The 20896-nt window shown below is 43.0% G+C and overlaps 2 protein-coding genes across 5 annotated transcripts in view; one reads left to right on the top strand and one right to left on the bottom strand.

The window, feature by feature from the left end:
* The window catches only part of qin (tudor domain-containing protein qin), a 62825-nt gene that overhangs the window by 41056 nt on the left and 873 nt on the right, over positions 1-20896 (bottom strand). For 2 of the 4 annotated variants that reach the window (XM_022073115.2, XM_022073113.2), the window contains exons 2-5: positions 19088-19408; positions 18351-18436; positions 17627-17833; positions 16011-16091 (exon numbers count right to left, since the gene is read on the bottom strand). In XM_022073115.2, the coding sequence (XP_021928807.2) occupies positions 16011-16091; positions 17627-17833; positions 18351-18436; positions 19088-19408 (695 nt within the window). Of the gene's footprint in view, positions 1-7333; positions 7475-16010; positions 16092-17626; positions 17834-18350; positions 18437-19087; positions 19409-20896 lie in introns of those variants that run through there. The other 2 variants (XM_022073114.2, XM_022073116.2) reach the window with 2 other exon arrangements.
* On the top strand, positions 1308-15662 carry LOC110834215 (uncharacterized). The gene is made up of 3 exons (XM_022073125.2): positions 1308-1429; positions 12243-13666; positions 14034-15662. The coding sequence occupies exons 1-3, from the start codon at positions 1399-1401 to the stop codon at positions 14328-14330; spliced, it is 1752 nt and encodes a 583-aa protein (XP_021928817.1). The 5' UTR covers positions 1308-1398; the 3' UTR covers positions 14331-15662.

Here is a 20896-nt window from a genome sequence, read left to right as displayed (position 1 = left end):
GCTTGTGGAATGTGAGACGAGACTTGCGTATCTCAGATCCTGTACACAGTTGGCAGCACCTGGGAAAGGAAACGGGCCTGCGCCTGGTTCACATCCGACCTCTTTCCGCGCAAAAGAATTCAAATGAAAGTGTGAAACTAATTATACAGCCGAATGACGCAATTAGAATTTGTTGTTCTTGGATGTGAGAAGTTCTTACGGTTGCTAAGTAACGGACTCCGGAGCGAAAAAGAAAATTCATGTCGGAACAAATCCAGAATTAAAACTTTACATAAATTAACTGTTACGAAGATGACCCAAACCTTGTCGAAAGATGAACCTGACGTAATTAAGTGTAAGAGGCACTTCCGAGGCCGGTACAGAATCTGGTTCAATTACACAAGACAAATAAGACGTAATCAGATGTCATCCAGCACAGAAGTTGCCTTCCGACATAAAACGAAACTCTACAAAATCCCGGAAGTAAAAAATTTCCCCACTTTTACGAAGTCAAAACTTCTTCGCCATCGGATTGCAACGCGAGCAACCTGAATCCAGTCGCCACTTCGCGGTCTAATACGACAACGCCCCTTCTCATTTCCTCCCATAAAATCACGATATAACGTAGTCTGCAGTGATTCCCCCCCCCCCATGCTTCTCGGTTAACTCCTTTTAAAGGACCCCCCCCCCCCAAGTTGCAGAATGGAGATCGATTCCCCATTTAAATTATACAGCGCCGATCAGAAACGAAATGGCTCAGGGGTTTTACTGTGGAGAAGTTCTCAAGAATCTGGTTGTGGACATGAAAAGGACAGACAGACAGACGTACAATCGCATTACAACGCGTTCAATCAAAGAACGCGTGCGTGATCAGCATCGAAATGCATGTCCGTGCAGGAGATACAGACGCTTCGGAGGAATAATATTCCACCTTCTTCAGTCCTGAATTACACGGGATCATACTCACAAGACCAACATCGACATAAAGAAGGATGTCTTCTGGGTCGTAGCGGCCGTGTAGTCTGGTAAGAAGTTTACCAGCGTTTCAGAAGTCCTTGCTGCGTCCATCATCAGGGCGATAATCACCCTGACAAACCAGAAGACCGCGGTTAAAAAGAACCATGTCCATCAACGTAATTTCAAATCTCGTAAGAGCGCGTCGTACAACAGCCTTGGTCAAGGACGTTTAAGAATGTGGGGTAGCATGTGCCATAAGAAGGCTCGTTTAACATCCGGTACATCCAGCAGCGGGAGACTGGAGGATGAAATGAAATGAAACTGGCTTCGGCGGAGGCGGAGGCAGGCAAGGCACTTTCGCGCACATGGTCGCTCTGCAGGTGAAGGCGTCAAACACTTTCTCGTTCTTCGGCCAGTTGCTTTCCGACAACCAGCAGCAGCAGACGTCGGTGGAGTGCAGACATGCGGCCCAACACCACTCTACTCGTAGTCGGTAAGTTCCTGAACAGGATACACTTTCTCGCGACTTGTGCGATGGCCAACGCACATCGCAAATACAAGGTTTACTAGCCCCTACATCGTCTCTGCCTTTAAATTAGTCGGGGTTTCTTCACTTCAGAGTAACCGCTGTCCAAAACACACGCACACTCGAAGAACATCAAACGCTAGGCTCGTCTAGACGTTAGTGCGGACGAATTCATACAACAACAAAAATCCTCCGAAATTCAAAACGTCCGCGTCTCGAAAACAAAACTAAAAATCAGAACTACAAAACGGATCGCCGTCTTCTACGTTTCGACACGTCACGCCGTCATAGCACGACCCAGAAGACGACGCTCCACACTGACGCACGGAGTGAAAAAGTGGGAAGTTTCTCACGTTCCAGCCGCTCGGAAAAATCCAGACACCGCGAGGTGGCGAAGAGAATCGAACCCCGACCGTCCAGCCCGAAGCCCAGTTGCTCTCCCGACCGCAAAATTACACTCTTGATGAAGGTAAGATCAACTCAAGATCTTGTCCCGTATCCAAAAGAATGTTTCCAATTAGTTTCATTGTTTCGTACGTGTAATGACGTGGTTGCCCGAAAACCGTAAACGTAACAAGTCTGACGCAGAGCAGCGACAGTTCCACGCACATTCAATGTCGACATTGCATTCAGGCGAGATGTCAGCCTCACGCTCCGGCCCACTTAACAGCAAGGAAGTTTACCCAAAGAAGGGGCTTGCTTCATTTTTCCCAAGTTCCTCTTACGTCACACCCCTCGGCGCTGTCAGAAAGCGTCCAGGATATCCGTGAACAGTTCCGAGCCCTACGCCACACGACCGATTCGAAAAACCTGATCGCCTTCGCGACTCGCAGTTCTCATTGTCCGCAAAGAACACGCCTTCAGCCATCGGCAACCTGCGGACCAGAAACACGGACGCGGGCGCAGGTTAGCACAGCGGTCAAGCATTCAGGGCGCACCCAGCTCCAAATCTGGACCCAGCTTCCGCGTATTCCGAGTTCGTCGTGGTTCTCCTCAGACCTGCCTTCTGAAACTCCTTGATATGATGACAGTCGCTCAGCCAGTCAACTTACTTCCGTTCATCACCGTGTTCACAACAGCCCGCCACTGGCCTCCATCCTGAGCCAGATGAATCCACTCAACATCATACTACACCTTCCTTGGTTCCATTTCAATGTTGTTGTTCCATCTATGTCTAGTTCTTCCGAGTTGTCTTCCCTTCTGCTTTTCTAACCAAAATGGTCCTTTCTGAATGGGAAAGGCATCAGATAGGCGACTACACACCTGAATTTGCGAAACCAGTTCCACGAGTATTCGGAATTCAAGTAGAATGTCGCTGAACACGTTCCTTGTGGATAAACCACTGGCTTTCTCGAGCTCTAAAGAACTGATGTCGTGGTCCATTGCACTCCGACGTTCGTGGACAGAAGAATGTTGGACAAAATGGCACGTACGAGAGTTCCGAAGTGTTTCTACCTGACACCCTGTCCAACAAAACTTTGCGTTTGCAAAGCCTTTCTTTGTAGCTTGTTTAAACAGGCTACACGCAGAGCGAAAGGCAGATCGAGGCACACTCGTCCTTCGAGCAAATCCAAGGAAGTGGAACGGGCACGGGGAGGAAGGGGGTGGTCATCTCCCCTCCCCCCTGCCGAATATAGGATCACGTGCTGGGCGGGTTGCTGACACGGTCAAGGCGCAACGCGGAAATACAAACCCGCGACCCTGAAGGAGATCGAACCCCGGGCAGTCCGCATAGCAGACAGCAAGAACTGATCCATCCAAGCATGAAGCACCGCGTGGTCTGGAAGAAGTTTACCAACGTTTCAGAGGCCCTTGCTGCCTCCATCATCAGGGCGATAAGCGTCCTGACTAAAGATTCTTGCACTTCGCCGGAGATAAGCCCTGACAACCCAGAATACCGAACCTAACGCCATATCTACCCAGAAGATAGAGCAGTAGGTTCCAACCCAAACTATTCCTGACGCCCAACGTCTATGTACCCAAAGTGGTCAACGGTCGCTGCAACAAACTTTCTGAAAACAACGAAATGTCTTAAAGCCTACTTTCTACTCGACCGACCGCTCGGACGTCAGTCCCCACGACATATGAAGACCGTCGTTGCGTTATCCAATTAAGACACCCGCGTTCTTGTTCTCAAGGCACTTGCGACGTCCCAGGACGTGAGATTTCGCCGTGCATAACCGAGCATTGCATAAGCAACTCTGGCGCACTCGGTGGACCGGCGTTACGCAATTAGTTACAGCTCCAGCTCTCGAGAACACGAGGACTCGGCCAACCGAATGACACCAGAGGCTTAGCTCTCCTGCTTCGCTTTCGGGAGGTCTCGGGTTCACATCTCGACCCGCGGATACAGGGGCTCGGTGGTTTTCCCCAGTTCCTCCGGACAATTTACGGGACACCACGCCAAGACCGCTTCATCATCATCGAACCATTCGTTAAACTATACAGGGGCGGAAATGGCTTTCCAAATCTGGGTAAACGCTCCAGTTCAGATGGGACGCCCGGGGAAGTTTTATAGAGCAACTTCGGGAATTTGTTCCTCCAGGTATCGTTTTCGGGGCTACAGTCATGCCATCTCACGGCTTTCAATCAGTGGACGGGGATAAACGTTTTCTGGTCCATTTCCAGCCCTGATGTGTCGTAAGAGCGCGTGGAGCCTCAACGCCGCGGTGCTTGACAGGCAGAAGGAGAATTCTGCCTTCGCCATGGCAACTGAGACCTCGAGTCATTTCAGACTCCGACACATTTTGTGAACGTCACCCACTCCGCAAAAATTCTCCGCGAAAAAGTGAACAAACGAACGGTATATCGTGAAAGAAACAGCGCATTCGAAAGGCCCACGGCCAAATTCTTACGCAAACCGTCATTAACTGAGTCAAGGACATCTCAGAGGCAGCGATATTTTGCTGGAGAAAGTTAAAACACGCGAAACCTTTTAACGCGCGTACATTTGTGTCAAGGAACACGTTTTGAAGAAGTGTCCACCTCTGGAAAACTGTCAAAGAAAATAGTGTCTTCATCGCCCAATAATCGGAATTAACTTTCTCCGAATAGTCCGCGGTCACTTTCTCTCTCGAAGTAGCCAATTGGACGGAGACCGGATGTGCCACGGTCAGCGGAAAGATTCGGGGGAAAGCGACGAGGCCGCTGTCGGTCTCATGGAACCCCGACCCGTTGCCAGGTCACGCGAGATCACGAGATGCGTGTACAGACACTGAGGAAAACCCCGGAGAAAAAGTGCGCTCCGCACTGACAGGTTCTACCAACGTTTCGGAGAAAATAATCGCACCCATCTTCAGGGCGTGGATCGCTTATACAGCAATGGGAATGAGGAAGGACGGAGACTGAGAAGCTATTTAAAGGACAACTTACGACGAAGAACCTACAAGGACGAACTGAAAGGGTCCCGTTCCACATTCGTACAGACGTAAGCCCGGGAAAGTGTCTTGACGAAACTGAACAAAGGGTGAAACATCGAACGGAGATGCACAGAGCGGCCGTCTTGGGCTACGGGAGAGGCCGAAGGTGTTCCGGAGACAACCTAATTCCTGGGGAGGGCGGGAACCTCGAACATCGTTGGGGCAAAGCTCTCCATCTGCTATCATAACCACGGCACGAAGGCGTCGAGTTCCATGCGTTCTCAAGGTCGAAACTCGGAGATCACGCGACCTGGTCGATCAGACGACATATCGGGAGTCGAACCAAACGTACTGACGAAGACAAAGCATCACTGCCCCTACCAGACATCGAACTCCGTCCTCCTGCCCGTAAACTGATCACTATATCTAGTAAACCCTTCGGTCCAGGAGGACCATCATCATAATCTGGGGGGGGGGGGGCGTTCGTAACCCCACGGAACGCCAATCGAAACTGGTCCCGCCGTCCGTCCGTCCGTCTGTAACGGCAGGAAGAATTTCCGGCAAATCCGAAACAGGGGAATTCAACCTCGTCGACGCATTCGCATTTCCGGGCGCCGAAGTGGAAGGAGGGCCCAACCCGGGAAGCAAAATTCTGCCAGCTGTTTCGCTGTACTGCACGAGCATTTCTTATGAGTTGTCCATCGCAAAAAGAAACGAGATTACGTGGTACTAAGCATCGCCCTAATTAACATCTACAACTTTCCATTTCAAGCGGAATGTATATTTAAAACCAGATACGTGGATAAACCTTCGACGGCCTCTGGTTTTCGCGTCTTGTCTCAATGTAGCGGAGTTCGTCGCCATAGCAACAGTGGCCACCGGGTCGAAACACTGCCTTCTACACAACTGAAATAAAGGACCTGGCACTCCTTCATTTCATTCTCCAGATCATCGTTAAACACACAGCCGTGTGACTCTCGTAATCGAAAGGCCATTAAAACTCTAGACGCGAAATCATTTCTCGTGACTGCCTACTTTCATCCGACAGGGAAGTCGGACACTGAGAGTTAAGGGCAGAGGTTAAGCCGCGAGGATCAAAGAGACCACTGACCCCAGAAAACTCCGACATCGCGATGAAGTACACGCAGACCTGCGGCCAATTCCGCTTTATTCAGGACGAGAAATCTGTCCCCGTGATTAATCGGTTCGCCATGCAGGCGTATGGAGGAATGGAGGTTCCAGATTGAGGCCAGTGGTCAGTCTCGCGCTCCGGCCGCTGTGTCACCAGGAGAAAACACAGCGAGCAGACGACAGTGACGTGTCATTCCCCGAGAAGTCACGACTTCATGCTTTGATATTTAAGGAAGACCTCGCAGCTCGAAAGAAACGCGGAAGGAGTGGAAAGTACGGACTTACAGCTTCAATAAAACGAAATTATCGAAGAACTGAAACGAGAATCACGAAGGAATGCAAATTCAGCTACTTTCATCTGAGCCTTTAAAGGCTGAGCTAATTTTCATAACCTCAAAAATTACCATCGCCATGATGATTGTCCATTTCGGGGCTCCAGTTAGATCTCGCGAGTCACGATCGACGAGAAAGGCAGAACTGACCCCCGAGGGCGCGACAGAATTCGTTAACACCTTGAGGGCCGGTTGTCTGCCGTGTACTTCACCGGGAGACACGGGCTTCGACTTATCGACTTCGACTAATCGAATTCTTCGCCCTTCATTACTGATCGAAACCCAAAGACGAATCCCGCAGGGCCAAACGAGCACGAGTGCCCTGAAATACAGGGTGGTTCACTTAAAACTAGAACCCACAATTGTAGGGAGATGCTGAATCATATCAATCCATAATAATGGAGTCCCGCGCCGTACTAGAACTTCGACCAAGATAACGATGGATTTTATGAAGGAATTCTCCATTTCGAACGAACTGTCGCTACTGGCAACCGCCTAGCTAATTTTCCTGGGGTTTCCTTAAAGAAAGCGTAAATGAAAGTGAATACTGATGAGCTACAAGCAGCGTCTCTCAGATCATGGGCAAGAGGACTGACGCAGAACAATGGAGAATACTCCAAGAAAAACTTCGTGAAGGTTAGGTTAGGTGTTGAAGCCGCTAACACAGCAGCCAGGATTCAAACCGGACAAGGCAACTTCCGTCAACTGCATCGGCGTCGTGAAAACGGAGGCAATTCGCACATAAGACAGGGGGGGAAAAGGACCCGGTCAGCGAAGATGCTAATTGAGACGAGAGAGAGGGGGGGGGAGAGGAAACGATGGTACAAGTGAAAGGGCGATTTTCACGAGACGTCACGTGACGGATACACTGATGAGGCGCAGGGCCCACGAAACAAGAGCACGCAGTGACCTTGAGGCACCACGCCAAACCGGAAACCATTTAACTTTTGCTCTAAAATGCTTTATTTATCATAATTTTTGAACTATACGAGATATAATTATGAATTTTTCATTGAAATCTTCTTAAAAAGATGGTTTTATAATCTTACCTTATAACATGAGCACCCTGTGTGTGAGCAATGGAAGCAGGTGGATTAGAAGTTTTGTTTCGTGTGGTACATCTCGAAACACCCTTCTACACACAACGCTGCCTCACACTGAATACACCAATACTGAGAGTCTCTCCTCTTCCCGTGTTTCATACACACCACACATCTCCTTTGAGGTTTTGCCTTTTTGCCTGTGGGTGGTATATGCTGCGGGAAATGTCGTTCTGAGAGTCTCTTAGGTGCGGGCTCAAGTGACGGACGGCCGGATGAAGGACGCGGAACACCAGGGCCGTGTTTTTCCACGAGGCCTTGGGCTAATAAAATTCTGAATTTTAGGGTGCCCATTTTCTTGGTATTTGGAACAGAGTGGTACATGACCATTGCGTTATGTATCGCTACATTGAGCAGTCTCTTGAATAATTTCATGTACCACTTTGATCCTCTCTTTCGTTCCAGCAAGTACGGCTGGAGCATCTGATCCTTCAGATCAACTCCCAACATGTTTTTGTTGTAATCACAAACAACCAGGGGCTTTGTTTGTTCTTGATTTGCTTTGTTTACAGTCACACAGATATCATGTTTGTGGTATGTAGATATCATGGTGACTCGCCTCCTATCTTGCCACGCGAGAACTGCCACATCTCCAGAGTGTTGGCCACAGTGCTCACCTTTCTTCAATTTATTATTCTTCACAGCAGGAGGGACATTTTTCCAGCTAGCCCGTAAAGTTCCAACACAGTCTGTTCTTTTGGACTTTATGAACCGAGCCAAATCTGGTGAATTATAAAATTTGTCCATCCACACTGTGTGTCCACGACCAAGAAGAGGTTCTAGCAGTTTTATAACAATTGCTGCAGTTTTGTTCGTTTCTGCAGTCACAAACTGATTCGCCAGTTCCATGCCTTTTCCAGTATAAACCAGAAAAGACCACACATAGCCAGAGCTAGACTCGCAGAGTTCATACGTTTTTATGCCAAATTGAGGAGCCTTGAGCGGTATGTATTGTCTGAAGGACAAACGATCTTTCCATAGAGTCAAGGACTCGTCTATCGAAATGTTCTGGGATGGAAGATATAGATTTTGGAATTTGTTATTCAGGTGACGAATGACTGGATAAATTTTGAAAAGTTTGGAAGGTCCTTGATATTCATTTTGCTTACAGTTATCTGCAAAATGCATAAATTTGGTAATTAGCTCTAGTCTCTCCCGAGGTAAAGTCTCAGAAAAAAAGGGAGTGAACAGCAGTCGGCTCTTAGCATAGTATGATGCAATCGTAGGCTTTTGTACAATGCCCATCGCCATAAATACAGCCAAAACCAAGTAAATTTCGTCTACTGTGACATCTTGCCAGTTCCTAATCCTAGAGCGAAATGTGAGGGGATGGGCAATTTTAGAAATCTCCTGCTGAGCATATCTGTTGGTTTCATCTACAATCAACTGTACAAGAGCTACATCGAAAATGTTTTCGAATGAACTCACGACATCTAGTCCAGCAGTGTCGAACTGGGGACCATATACATTACAAAATGTTTCTCGTGAAGCAGGAAATGAGTCTATATTTTCCCACACAAACTTACTGGACACCCCTCCCAATCCTACTTGTACGATTTCTTCCTGTATTTCGTCACTATCATTATCACTCTCACTCTCACTAGCACTAATCACGTGAGTTCCAGGAGTCACAAACTGTGTATAATCAATGTCAGATACACTACCATCGTCAGAACTACATTCACTTACAGTTTCGTCTTCTAAAACTTCATTTAAAACTTGCATTTCTTCAAGCTCCATGAGCGCACGACTTGTTGAAGGGCCAGCCATGATGACTATGAGGTCAGGCATTTATTTTTAGACTCCCAAGCATAGCTGGAGGACATGCGACGTTGCCACTACATGAACAGAGAGCTCATTCTTCTCACAACAGGCCAGTCAGTGCAAACCTCATCGCGCAGGCGTTATTTGTTCCATACTTAAGGGCTGTACAAATCAGGCTCACAGCCGGACGTAGAGAATACGTCGAACCGCAGATGGGAAGTTAAATAAACCACGTAAATTAGTTTTAAAATGCGGAGAAAACAGCTGATCGGCACTTACGTTTCGACACGAATCGCGAAATGTGAATAAAACAAGCAAGCGATCGACTTCTTCTACTTTAATGGTTCCTGGAATACAGTTTAGGGTCCTAACACGCGTTACCACCCCGTCAGACTCCCGAGTGAAAATAACTGTCCACCCCTAAACTACGCGGCAACGCGAGGGCGAACGATGTACTCCAGTGGAGTACGCACATTTTACCATGCTTTCTGCACGCGTCCCTGCCAAATCCTTATCCTCATTCAAGACCAAGGACAGTTCACATAAAGACCATAAGGACAAAGGACCTGTTCTCGGCACCAAACCAAGAATGCTAACACTGGCTGCACAGGTGGAACGCATGGGAGGGCAGGGGGTGAGAAATGCATGAACAGGGTCTTATTGAAGAGAACGCACCAGTCGGGAGACTTGGGCGTAGATCAGAGTATAATATTAAAATGGATCCTAAAGAAATTGTGTGTGTGTCGAATTGATTCATTCGTTTCTTGGTCAGAATGTTATTATTTTACGTTTTTCTAAAACGTTTGAGTGCAAATTAAAGGAAACAGTGTGCCTGAATAGGTGGAAGAATTACTTTTGTCAGGTTAAAAATGTTGCCCAGACTGAAAAAATACAGAGCCGAGCCAACGGTATCTGAGCCTAGATCTTTCGAAGCTGAGACGACTGTCGGGAAGTCAAAAAAAGGTATAAATCACCAAATTCTGGTAGAACTGATCCAAGATGGAAACAGTTCATTATATTTTGAAATCACAAACAAATTAGTTACTTTTAGAACAAGGAAGCATTAACAGAGAGACATGAGGAATCTATTAACGGACCGATTTACAGGTCGGGTGATAAAACTGAATACAAATATCAAGAAATATCACAGTTATCAACGACATTCAAAATGTCATCCAACATTCTTCTCTCGAGGTAAACTCAGTAGGCAGACCGAATTAAAAATTGGATAAAATGGAACAAAAGAATGTTTGTCTGTATACTTTCAGGAAAGCCTATAATTCAGTTAGGTTAGGTTAGGTTAGGAGGGAAGTGTTATACGACACTGTCACTCAGTGTCGTAAATCCACGAAACCAGTCAGGCTAATTATAATGTGTTTAAACAACCACAGCCAAGCCCATTAAGGTAAAAATTTGTCTGGCGAATTTTCTACTCAGAATGGTCTGAAACAAGGAGATTCTTTTTCACCATTGCTTTAGAAGGCCCACAAAAACAAATAGGTACTTCTCGTCCCTGGCCACAGCGTCAATTTACTGGGCGAAAGCATATCCCAAACACAAAGCTCTCTTATGTGTTGGCGCGGAAGTTGATCTAGAAGCGAAAACGCAGAGAAGACCAAGTTTATGTTCCTAAAGAAATCACGGGCAGATTAAATTCAGAGAATACTTGCTACGGCATCAATTTAGATTTTTGTTGAACAAGGCATCAACAGAGATACAAAGAAAACTGAGAAAAAGGAAGAAATTTTTGAATATATTTTAAGCGAACAAATGCAGTGCTCATTTTTTACAGTATGAATTCTATCGTGCTCTTTAAGTGGGGTTTAAGTCAATGCAGACTATGTCTGAACTAAAGCCCTCTTACCAACCACAAAAACTCAAACGCAATAGTTTGCTTTTAGGAACAGTGGATTTCTGTAATCGCACTCTAACGGACAAGTTTCTTTCATTGCGTGATTTGTAATTTTTCGGAACCGTGTGCCCTGCTAAATCTTCAGCAGTTTCTGCTGGTATTTGTGCAAAAAGGCAAAACTTCTGTCACAGAGAAATTCAAGAAATGAATTCTGTGAGGTATTCTTATAACCCCCTATTAATGTTCTGCTCCAACATCCTGTTCACTACCGACTATATGCGCGTTGACAACAGACTAAAGATTTTATCTTAATCTTTCTTTTCCGCCATTGTCTGGTCTTGACTAACCAGTGTACATCCAGCCTAATTCTTCTGAATGTAATATCCCTAACATCAGATATATTAGATACATTAATTAGCTTGTTTTACGTTACCCTGATCATCTTCCTCGACACCATGAAAGACCAGTAGTTCTAAAACCTTCCGACTATCCACACAAACGCATTGGCTCAGAAACTGGTTCTGCTAGTGTCAGCATGAATTCCATACTGTTCTATGTTCCATGCAACATAAACAAAAAAACTTGTATCAGGTTGCAGCTTGTTAATAATTCATGTGTCGCAGGGACCGCAGTCAGGTGAAAGTAAAGCCTCATTCCAAATGTTAGCATTTAGCATTTACTCCATCTGCATGACATACACAGACCTAGGCAAATATCCTTGACTGTCATGTAAAAGAAGGCAATCGCTGCGTTTCCAAATCACAAAAACACTAGGAGGAATACAACGCATGTGCCAACCCCGTCCTTAACAACATTAGTCCCACAGTATCGCAGAACCTTCCCTCCCAGCGCACGAGTTATATATTAAATAAATACGAAATACATCACCAGTTAATTAAAGCTGAGCCATGTAAGCGGAAACGGTGGCTTCGTGCGATGACAATTCCATACCAGACAGGTCCTCATGTCATGCACTAAGTTCTATGCATCTAAAATGCAATTATGGCAAAAATAACTATTCTGGTAACAATTTCCAATACACACACATTCTAACATGATGGCAAAAACAAAATAAATATCTAAGATAAGTTTTTAAAGGATATAACATGCCTGGAGATAAATTTTAATTTCAGGTGTGACATTTTTTCTCATTGCAGATTATAACCCCAGAAGAGGGCAAAATACAAAACATGACACGTTCGCACGAAGTCAATATTAAGGTTTCTATCTATTGTGTTGCAGGTCTACTAGGGGCAATTCAGAAGTCCATGACAGCACAAAACAACGCCAGCAACAGTACGGCACTGCCAGTCAAGGCAAATGACAGATTTCGGCGTCTTATACCATACATGACATTTTATTTCGCGCGACAGAATTACGGCAATCGCCCCAGGTACCAGGAATACGGCGTTCTTCCAGCTTCCGACAACAAGCTGTCTGCTGTGCCACAGTATCAGGGGAACCTTGTTGTACCAAACACTTATCTCTTGCGCTACAGTCCCAGGCAGCTCCCGCCACAAAGCCCCGTTGCCTATAACACCCTCGCACATCAAGCGACAAACACCAGGATCAAGCAGCTCACACCACGCCCCTTTTCTCCGAGCATCCACGGAAATAACATTAATAGCCCTCAAAACAACAACAGATACCCTGAAGCTTTATCATCACAGACTTACCAGACACAACCAACTGAAGATTATGTAAGCCCAGTTGTACAACCACAGAACAGTTACAACAGGGCCAGGTCATTAACTGTATCACAAATCCTGAGCATATTGCAGGCAATACAAAAACTCCCACAGACAGCAACGCCAAACAACAGAGAACAAGCGACGGCCCAGCTTATTAACGTACTTCGAGAAACTAACCAATTGCCAACTAGTACCGTAAACAGTCTTACAAAAATTTTCAATCAGATTCCGCAATACAATAAAGTTTACCAGTCTCTAGGTCTTTCCGGGACACAGTTACCTCAAGCAGCGCCACTTTATGACAGTCCTAAGCACGTAATTCCTGCAAACACAAACAACCCTGCTACACCTAAATTCTTTATTCAGCCTTATGCCAACAATAATTATGAAAGCGGAGTTCCTCAGATCTCAACACCTGTTACAGATCTGGTACAAAATATTGATGATTATGACACTTACGATGATGAACCAAAACTGCAGGAACCACAAAGAGAACACCCTGTAGTTAGGCCATTACCCCCCATTCCTAAACAGACCTCGCTGCCCCAAGTATCTACAGTAGCCCCGGCACCTTCTCTAGCTCAAAATATCAATGATCTGCAAAATTATGACTACAGCTCAGAGACACTGGAAAATCCTGATAATGACAGGAACAACAAACCTACTTCTCAAGTTCCATCCAATGACAATTATCCAGTCAAAGAACCCCAAACATCAACACCAATTCCATATGTTGTTCAAAACATCGAAGATCTACAAAGATATGGATACGCGGCAAAACTGCCCCAACCACAGCCCAATTACTACGGTGGCCGCGCTACAACACAGACTTTCCCAGCTACAAACGCTAAAGGGGGCACTCCCGGATATCCCGGCATTGACTATCCGACCTATTCAACCATTCCTGAAACAAGCTTCACGTGCAAGAACCAGAGGTACAAAGGCTTCTTTGGAGACCCGGAAACATCTTGCCAGGTACGAATCCTCTGATTTTCCTAGCACCACGTGAATTTACATACTAATGTGGTAAATTCCTTTTGCAATGATTTCAAACACTGCATCACCGTAAATACAATGTCGTCAAGTACAGTGAAGCCGTCCCACTACATGCCATGGAGGTGCTTGGAGGGTGGAGAATGGAGGAGAAAGAGAGTTATAGCTCCTACTTTCTCTTGACTTTGGCACTACAAGAGAGTGAATGGTCAGTGTCACGCCCCAGTCACACTTTACCCCTGGTACCCATCCGATAGGCAGCTGGGTAGACCCTGAGCCAGTCTGAACATAAGAGGCCAGAAGAGGTTACTATAATTTCTAACAGTAATCACCTGTCCATTGTTTGCAGGTGTGGCATTACTGTGACCTGAACGGTGGACAAGCTTCATTTCTTTGTCCGAATGGAACCATATTCAGTCAAGTCGGCCTCACGTGCGACTGGTGGTTCAACGTCCGATGTTCTTCGACGCCTCAACTGTACGTGCTAAATGAGAGGCTGTACAAATATATTCTGCCAGTGGCACCAAGCTTCCCTGAAGATTTCTCAGGTCCACTGGTGGACCAATACCTAACACTCAAATTCAGAGAATCAGAAAATAAGAAAAATTCAAACAGAACTGAACCTGTCAGTCCAATTAAGACATAATTACCCTCAAAAGTAAATCTTTTTCCCATAGACAGGTTCCATGGCAGTAATGTCAGCAAAAGCAAAGACTACTTCTTAATATAATTCACATACTTATCAACACAGCTAATCAATTACCTTTTCTTTAAATATATGACACTAAAAATGTAATAATTTGTAAAACATGATTCCCTTAATCAGCTCAGATACACCATCATGTCATCTGAAAGCAAATGCATTTCTATGTTCAGAGGTTGGTGTTATCCGACACAAAATTCCCGGACAGATGAATCTAAAGTTCTAAACTTATTCTGTGAAGTCCAGTCCAGCGCAATAAAATAAAACCTATAGAAAATGTACCATAGTTGCTGGGAGACGATTATCAAGATGAGACATTAAGAACGTTGCTGCTAGCAATAATTCTGTATGCAGCGCTGCACGACATCACATTACATCACTGATAGGTGAGCATCTGCCAAAACTGCAAGTTAAATTCAAGTTTGGGTGACAAATTTTCAACAAGGCTGCATGGAAATGTCACGGTAAAACAGGCCTATTCTGAAAATCATCGGCTATAAGCCTAAAACCCAGAGTGAAAGTCTAATCCTTACAACCTACAACACTTTTGGAATTGAATTCAGAGCAACTAATTTCATGTTGTAGCTTCCCTACAAAGCATGAAAAAGTACAGCTAACGTGTCACGGCCAGTATCAGCTAACACAAGTTTCTTTGCGTCTTCAGGTAATGAAGTCGACTGTCGAGACTGAAGTCATACTCTCTGCCATTCCTTTTATGTCTCTATACCATTTCAATAACTTTCAAATTATGTGCAATGGTATTTTAGCTGCAGTCTCAACAGAGACTAAACTTATAAACAATGACAGAATATATGGATTACAAGACCAAATGATGATCGGCAGTGGTATAATCTCGGTTCAAACGGTAATGACGTGAGAATATGTTAGAAAGAAATACTTTCAAAACAATAAAACAATGAGCCAAACTATAGGCCCCAAGACTGCATCCATATTATACCTAGATCTTCCATGTTACAGCAGAGTCGTAGTGAAGCATACATACAAAAATACAAAATTACTTTTCAACAAAGTATCCCGTAAAACGCTGGAAGTGTAACATTCCTTCTGTACAAACTAAGAACAGCAACTCCCAAGATGATAATTAACATGTTCAAATATCACTGTGAAGATACCAATATATCTAGTCACTTAAGACATGTGCAATAAAAACAAGATCACATGAAGATCTTGTTAATCACTTGGAGAAAGAAGCTTTTTTATAATTTATATTTGTACTGTATCAAAGATTTTGTAATAAAAGTGTTTATAAATGCATTCAGATTATTTATATCAATCAAAAAGCCCTTTACATACGACGCAATTGAAATACTGGAACAATGTAAACATTAAGAGCAAACACAATTTTTAACAAAACTGGGAAGATGTTGTCCGTGCCAGAACACGCACAGATGCGTCTTATGCGAATTCTAGGCCCCTACTCGAGATGGTCTTCATGGAACAATTATCAATTAAAGATTTTGTCGGCTACCTTCGTTTTCTCCTTTCATAATTGTTCTCACTATAAACACCTCCAATGCATGTATTAGATACAACAGCGTATAGGAAAACCTACATAAATTGGACAACGCTACAGAGGGTATAAAATTGTGTGCGCAGCCTTACCTTCTGTGTGTGCAGTAACCTCTTCATTACTTCAACAGCCTTGTCTCTTGCATTATCAAGCTCAGGCAAATTCTCCTCATTCTGTAAATAATTCAGACCTCTGGTCAGACCACGAAGAAGTTCAGTAACAATAACTACGATATCCACAGGCCCTATTCAAAAATCTGTTAACAAGGCTACAGAATATTCTGTGCCTTTTCTGTCTTAACAAAAAGTTTCACCCTCATAAAAAGTACTGGCACGTTTGTACACAAATCTGATGCTAACAGAAACAGATACACACGTGATGAATCGTGGTTATTTCAGGACTGAGAACAGAGGGAGCCGCATTTTGTGGTCCTACAACGCTGTCATTTAGCAGATATTTCCCTTCGACTTCTTCCTTCCTGAGACCCCAATAACGATAACAGAACATACTTCCAGCAACAACAGAAACATTACCATCCTGCACACTGTCTAATGTGTGAGGTATACTCTGCGCGTTGGGAGTGGGCTCCCAAGTTACGAACAATAGTATGGAGCATTACCATAAAGATTAAAGATAAGCCAAAAAAATTAGATACTGTAAGCAAATAATTCCATGCAAATGTGGAAAGAAACACAAAAATGAGAAGATGTCCAAGTCTACACCAGCACAATCCTCTTGGGATGAGAACCGTAGGATACATTGAAATAAAGCAGAAGTCATACACAAAGATAGAAAACAGGATGTCTATAAAACAGAAGGAGTCGACAAAACAGGTCATTAGTTAACCAACCAAGTCCCTACTAGAGGATATGAAGTAAATTAACATGTAAAAATATGTAAAAACAACAATTTCCAAGCCACCCAGTGGACTAGCGTTTAGCACATTAGTGTAGTATTCAAACACCATGCTTCCATTAATGATGATGATGATGTTGTTGTTGTTATCCCATCTATTCACCACTTTATAGGCTATTTACTTCCATGTACCTGAGACAAACCCTGTCCCCGAGGTACATAGGGCAGCAGCTATTTCCGAAATACATTTCGTTTGTAGTAGTAATAATAATATTATTATTATTATAATTATTATTAAAAATAGTATTATTAGTAATAACAAAGCGATGAAAAATCTTGTCAGTACGATGACAACCGTTCACCTGAAGACAGCAGCACAGCCAGCTTCCAAAACGTCACATATATCAAGTACACCTCACACAACGGATAAAGTCTAACAATAATCACAAATATTTAGAGATAAGTGGAGGAGTGTGAGAATGATTACACGTAACGCTCAAACCATCCAAAAGTGCACTTCATTAACTGTTAATTCAAACAGTCTCACAGGACCTGTCTCTGCCCTCACGCATCGTGCCAATGTAACGCACATGGAGACGAGATGTTAAGTGATTTGTACTGAGAAAATGTACATTCCACACGGTGTATGCCATCTTGCTTGCAACTGCTTACTGATGTCCTGCTAGAGGGCATCACTACTCAGCCAGAAAACTCCCAACCTCTCCTGTGTTCTTTGATACCAAATTCATTAAGGTCGGGGTAACACATCAGCAAATATTGGCATTTAAAACCACGGTGTGTTTTCTTCAGTTTTGTTAGTATCTGCAAGCATATAAAATGTGTTTATACTAACCCTCTGCTTCTTTGTGATGACATCATGTCCTTGGTGAAGACAGATGACGCAATGTGAACAAACCAATTCACTGCAATTTCTGCAGAAGAATTCTAATTTATGTGATTTGTGGTCTTTACAGATTAATGTCTCAAATACAGAATGATGATATGTTTCATCTAATGGAGATTTCTGGTGGTTTGACAGTGCTCTAGCTGCTTTATGAACCTGGGAATAAACAATACGGTCAATAAGAAATTATTTGAAAAAGAATCTTGCTCATTTCATATACTTCTTTCTAAAATTACTTACATCAAAAACTTCATCCATCACAAAGTAATGTCAACACTCAAATACAGTTCTTAAAACTCTGCTTCTGAATTAGAACACTTACTACATTAACTACGTTGAGTACGGGAAAATTAAAACAGCTGAATTACGCAAGCTACATCAGCTGGAACATGCATATCTAGCGCAGTAACCTGCAGTAACTGGTAAGTGGTTCAGTAACTCTGGAGCAGTGGCCCAAACACTGCAGATGTAAATGTTCAATAAAGTAGTAATGACGAACAGAAACATTTTACACTTGCTATTCCGACAGAAAAATGATTTAGGCTGTCAATAACATGAAATAATTAACTATTAGACAAAGCTATTTACATAAATCCTGGGACCCATCTACAAAACCAATGACTTTATAATCACTAATCTAATCTTTTAGAGAAACAAACATTGCATTTCTCACCTTTGTGAAACACTGGCCACAGTAAAGAGCCTCACACTGACGACATTTCCATTCTGCAGTGCGTTCCACGCATTCTGCACAGGTTTCTGAAAGAAACATGGGAAATGCTCATTAACTAACAGCTAACGCACAGCGATAAATTAATCCGGCAAAATCTCACCACAGCGATCCCCGACACACCTGTACAACTTTACGTTACGATAAAGATGATTAGAAATATCATAGCAATTCTTGTAAAGTACACTCAAAGTAACTAGATGGCTTATGGAATAAAGCACTCTCTCCCAAACAAAATAAATCCAATGATTCCTCTTGGGCTCAACATGGTCCGGAGACAGGGATTAGCTCAATCTATTGGGCCCAAGTGAGTAGGTACCTGAAGATGGAAATAGAGCCCATCTTATTTCTTAGATGATGGAAAATATCCAAGGAAATCTTTATTCAAATGACTCACCATCATCACGAACTTTTAGATTTGATAGTTTTAAGTAGAAGTCCTAGAAACCAAAAGCAGCTGCAGCTACTGTTCAATCCTGCATGCCAAAGAGTGCAATCAACACATAAAACACAACATGAGAAAACAAACCATCAACAACAAATGTCTTCAACACCTCCCTTGTTTAAAAAATTAAAATAAAATACTATGATAAAGCAAATTCATACAGAGAATTTGTAAGTCCAAAACAGAACTGCCTTTTTGAGCTAAAAGTGTGCAATACTTCTAACACTCAACTCACCGAGTTTGTGATTTTGTAGCATACCCTTTGATGTTGAGGCTTTCCGATTAGATGAGGTTGCAGCCGAAGGAACGAATTTAACCTTTGAATCCTCGGGTCCCTGGTCCCAGTATCGAGCAGCAAATACGCCAAGAAGATACAGGTTTAAGGGGAAATCCAATCTTACATCAGCGTTTTGGTGTGCAGCAACTGATTCATGTTTACAAATACCGCACACTACCAGATATGAGTTACGCAAAGATGTGCGTATGCAGTTATCACATGCTGAATGACCACAGTGCAGCAGAAGAGGGCAGCGCAAACCACGGGGATGTAGCGGATCTGAAAGTGAGATGATGCCAGATTTAATTCTGCATGCATTTGAATGTAATTCAAAAAAACATAAATATCATAACAAAATTCACTGTTAAACATGTTTCACTGTAATCTCAAATTCAAACAAAAAACCCAATGCAAAAAAAAAGTCTGATATCCAACTGGGAAGCAAATAAAACTGCCAGACTCCTATAAAAGAAACATAAGGGACAAATAACTACACTTTCTTGCATAAAAATTCTCATTAAATATTCTAAACTATGTTCAGGATTGTTAATAAACTTTGCTTTTTAGGGAATCTGAAATGCTGTAATTTTGTCTGTCAAATTATATGTATTTAGTAATATGTTCAGCTTACTTTATTCTCAAAAAAAAAAGTCAGACTTATAGTTTCATCATGTGTGTGTGCATTCCATCTTCCCTAATAAATGAGGGTCACTAGCAGAAGACTATGAAACAAGAAACTAAAACTGAACAGAAAAATACAGTAAGATGAACAAGTTGGGAAATGAATGTATAACAATTCAGTCACATTCACTCAGTTCTTACCTCTATAGATTCAATTCATAAATGCTCTTTTTAGTAGTGTAAATTTGTTCTGGTGGAAAAACCATGAACTCTAATCCAAGGTCAGTAACCTTAAAATTAGCAGGGTGACTGCTTGGGGAATCCCCATGAATTTTCAAGGTCACATTCCATGTGTATAAACACATGCAGCTCTTCATGTAAAGCACTCATTTTTGTTGTCTGATTTTAACCAAAATTGGAATGTGTGGAAACAAATTTTTGTAAAATTCCCTAATAAGAAGAAAAAAGCTGTTCTTAAACTGTTACATGTAGCTTGACAGACAGATATACATGACAAAGTAAAGAGGTGCATTTTTCTCAGATTTATTGCAAATGCACCTAAAAATTAAGAACATCAAAGCTGCAACAGAAAATATAGCAGAAGCAGGATGGGATCTACCGGACAGCTATATAGTATATCACGAATCTATAATAAATGCTGGTAAACTTATCAGAAACAAATACAAATGGGTAAAATTGAGCCAGATTCAAAGAGGATGTCACACAATACTTCTCTGCCAACAAAATTGCAGGCTTTAAGTACATAAACACCTGCTCTACTGTCCCATTGTACTTCCACTAGATGATTAATGCAGAATATCTGATCAGTAGTCAATTGTGTACTTCAAAATCCACACTGATAAAACTCAACAATATTGCCTACATATGGAGTCAACAAGAATAAGGAACTTATTAATACTTTATTTTTGTTATTATTAAACAATAACCATGGATCACTTCAGTGGTACAGTGACCCAAGATACAATTGTCGCCTCTCATACACACACCTTTCAGCATTTTTCGTTGTATAAGCAAAAAAGGAGAGTGAAGCACATAAATAATAGACATAAATATACACCTTCCTACTTAAAGACTTTATAACTTTCTTTCATTGTAATTACTATTGCATACTTTAAAAATTCTTAC

The sequence above is a fragment of the Zootermopsis nevadensis genome, unplaced genomic scaffold, assembly GCF_977971745.1.
Source record: "Zootermopsis nevadensis isolate Lab colony 2312 unplaced genomic scaffold, Znev_1.0 Znev_ptg000010l, whole genome shotgun sequence".
Lineage (NCBI taxonomy): Eukaryota > Metazoa > Arthropoda > Insecta > Blattodea > Termopsidae > Zootermopsis > Zootermopsis nevadensis.
This window is presented reverse-complemented; position numbering and strand designations above follow the sequence as displayed.

Bases quoted from the DNA above. Each gene is read 5' to 3' on its own strand.
- LOC110834215 (XM_022073125.2), top strand. From the start codon at position 1,399: ATGCGGCCCAACACCACTCTACTCGTAGTCG. The intron at 1,430-12,242 runs GTAAGTTCCTGA...ATTGTGTTGCAG, and splicing joins CACCACTCTACTCGTAGTCG to GTCTACTAGGGGCAATTCAG. The intron at 13,667-14,033 runs GTACGAATCCTC...CATTGTTTGCAG, and splicing joins ACCCGGAAACATCTTGCCAG to GTGTGGCATTACTGTGACCT.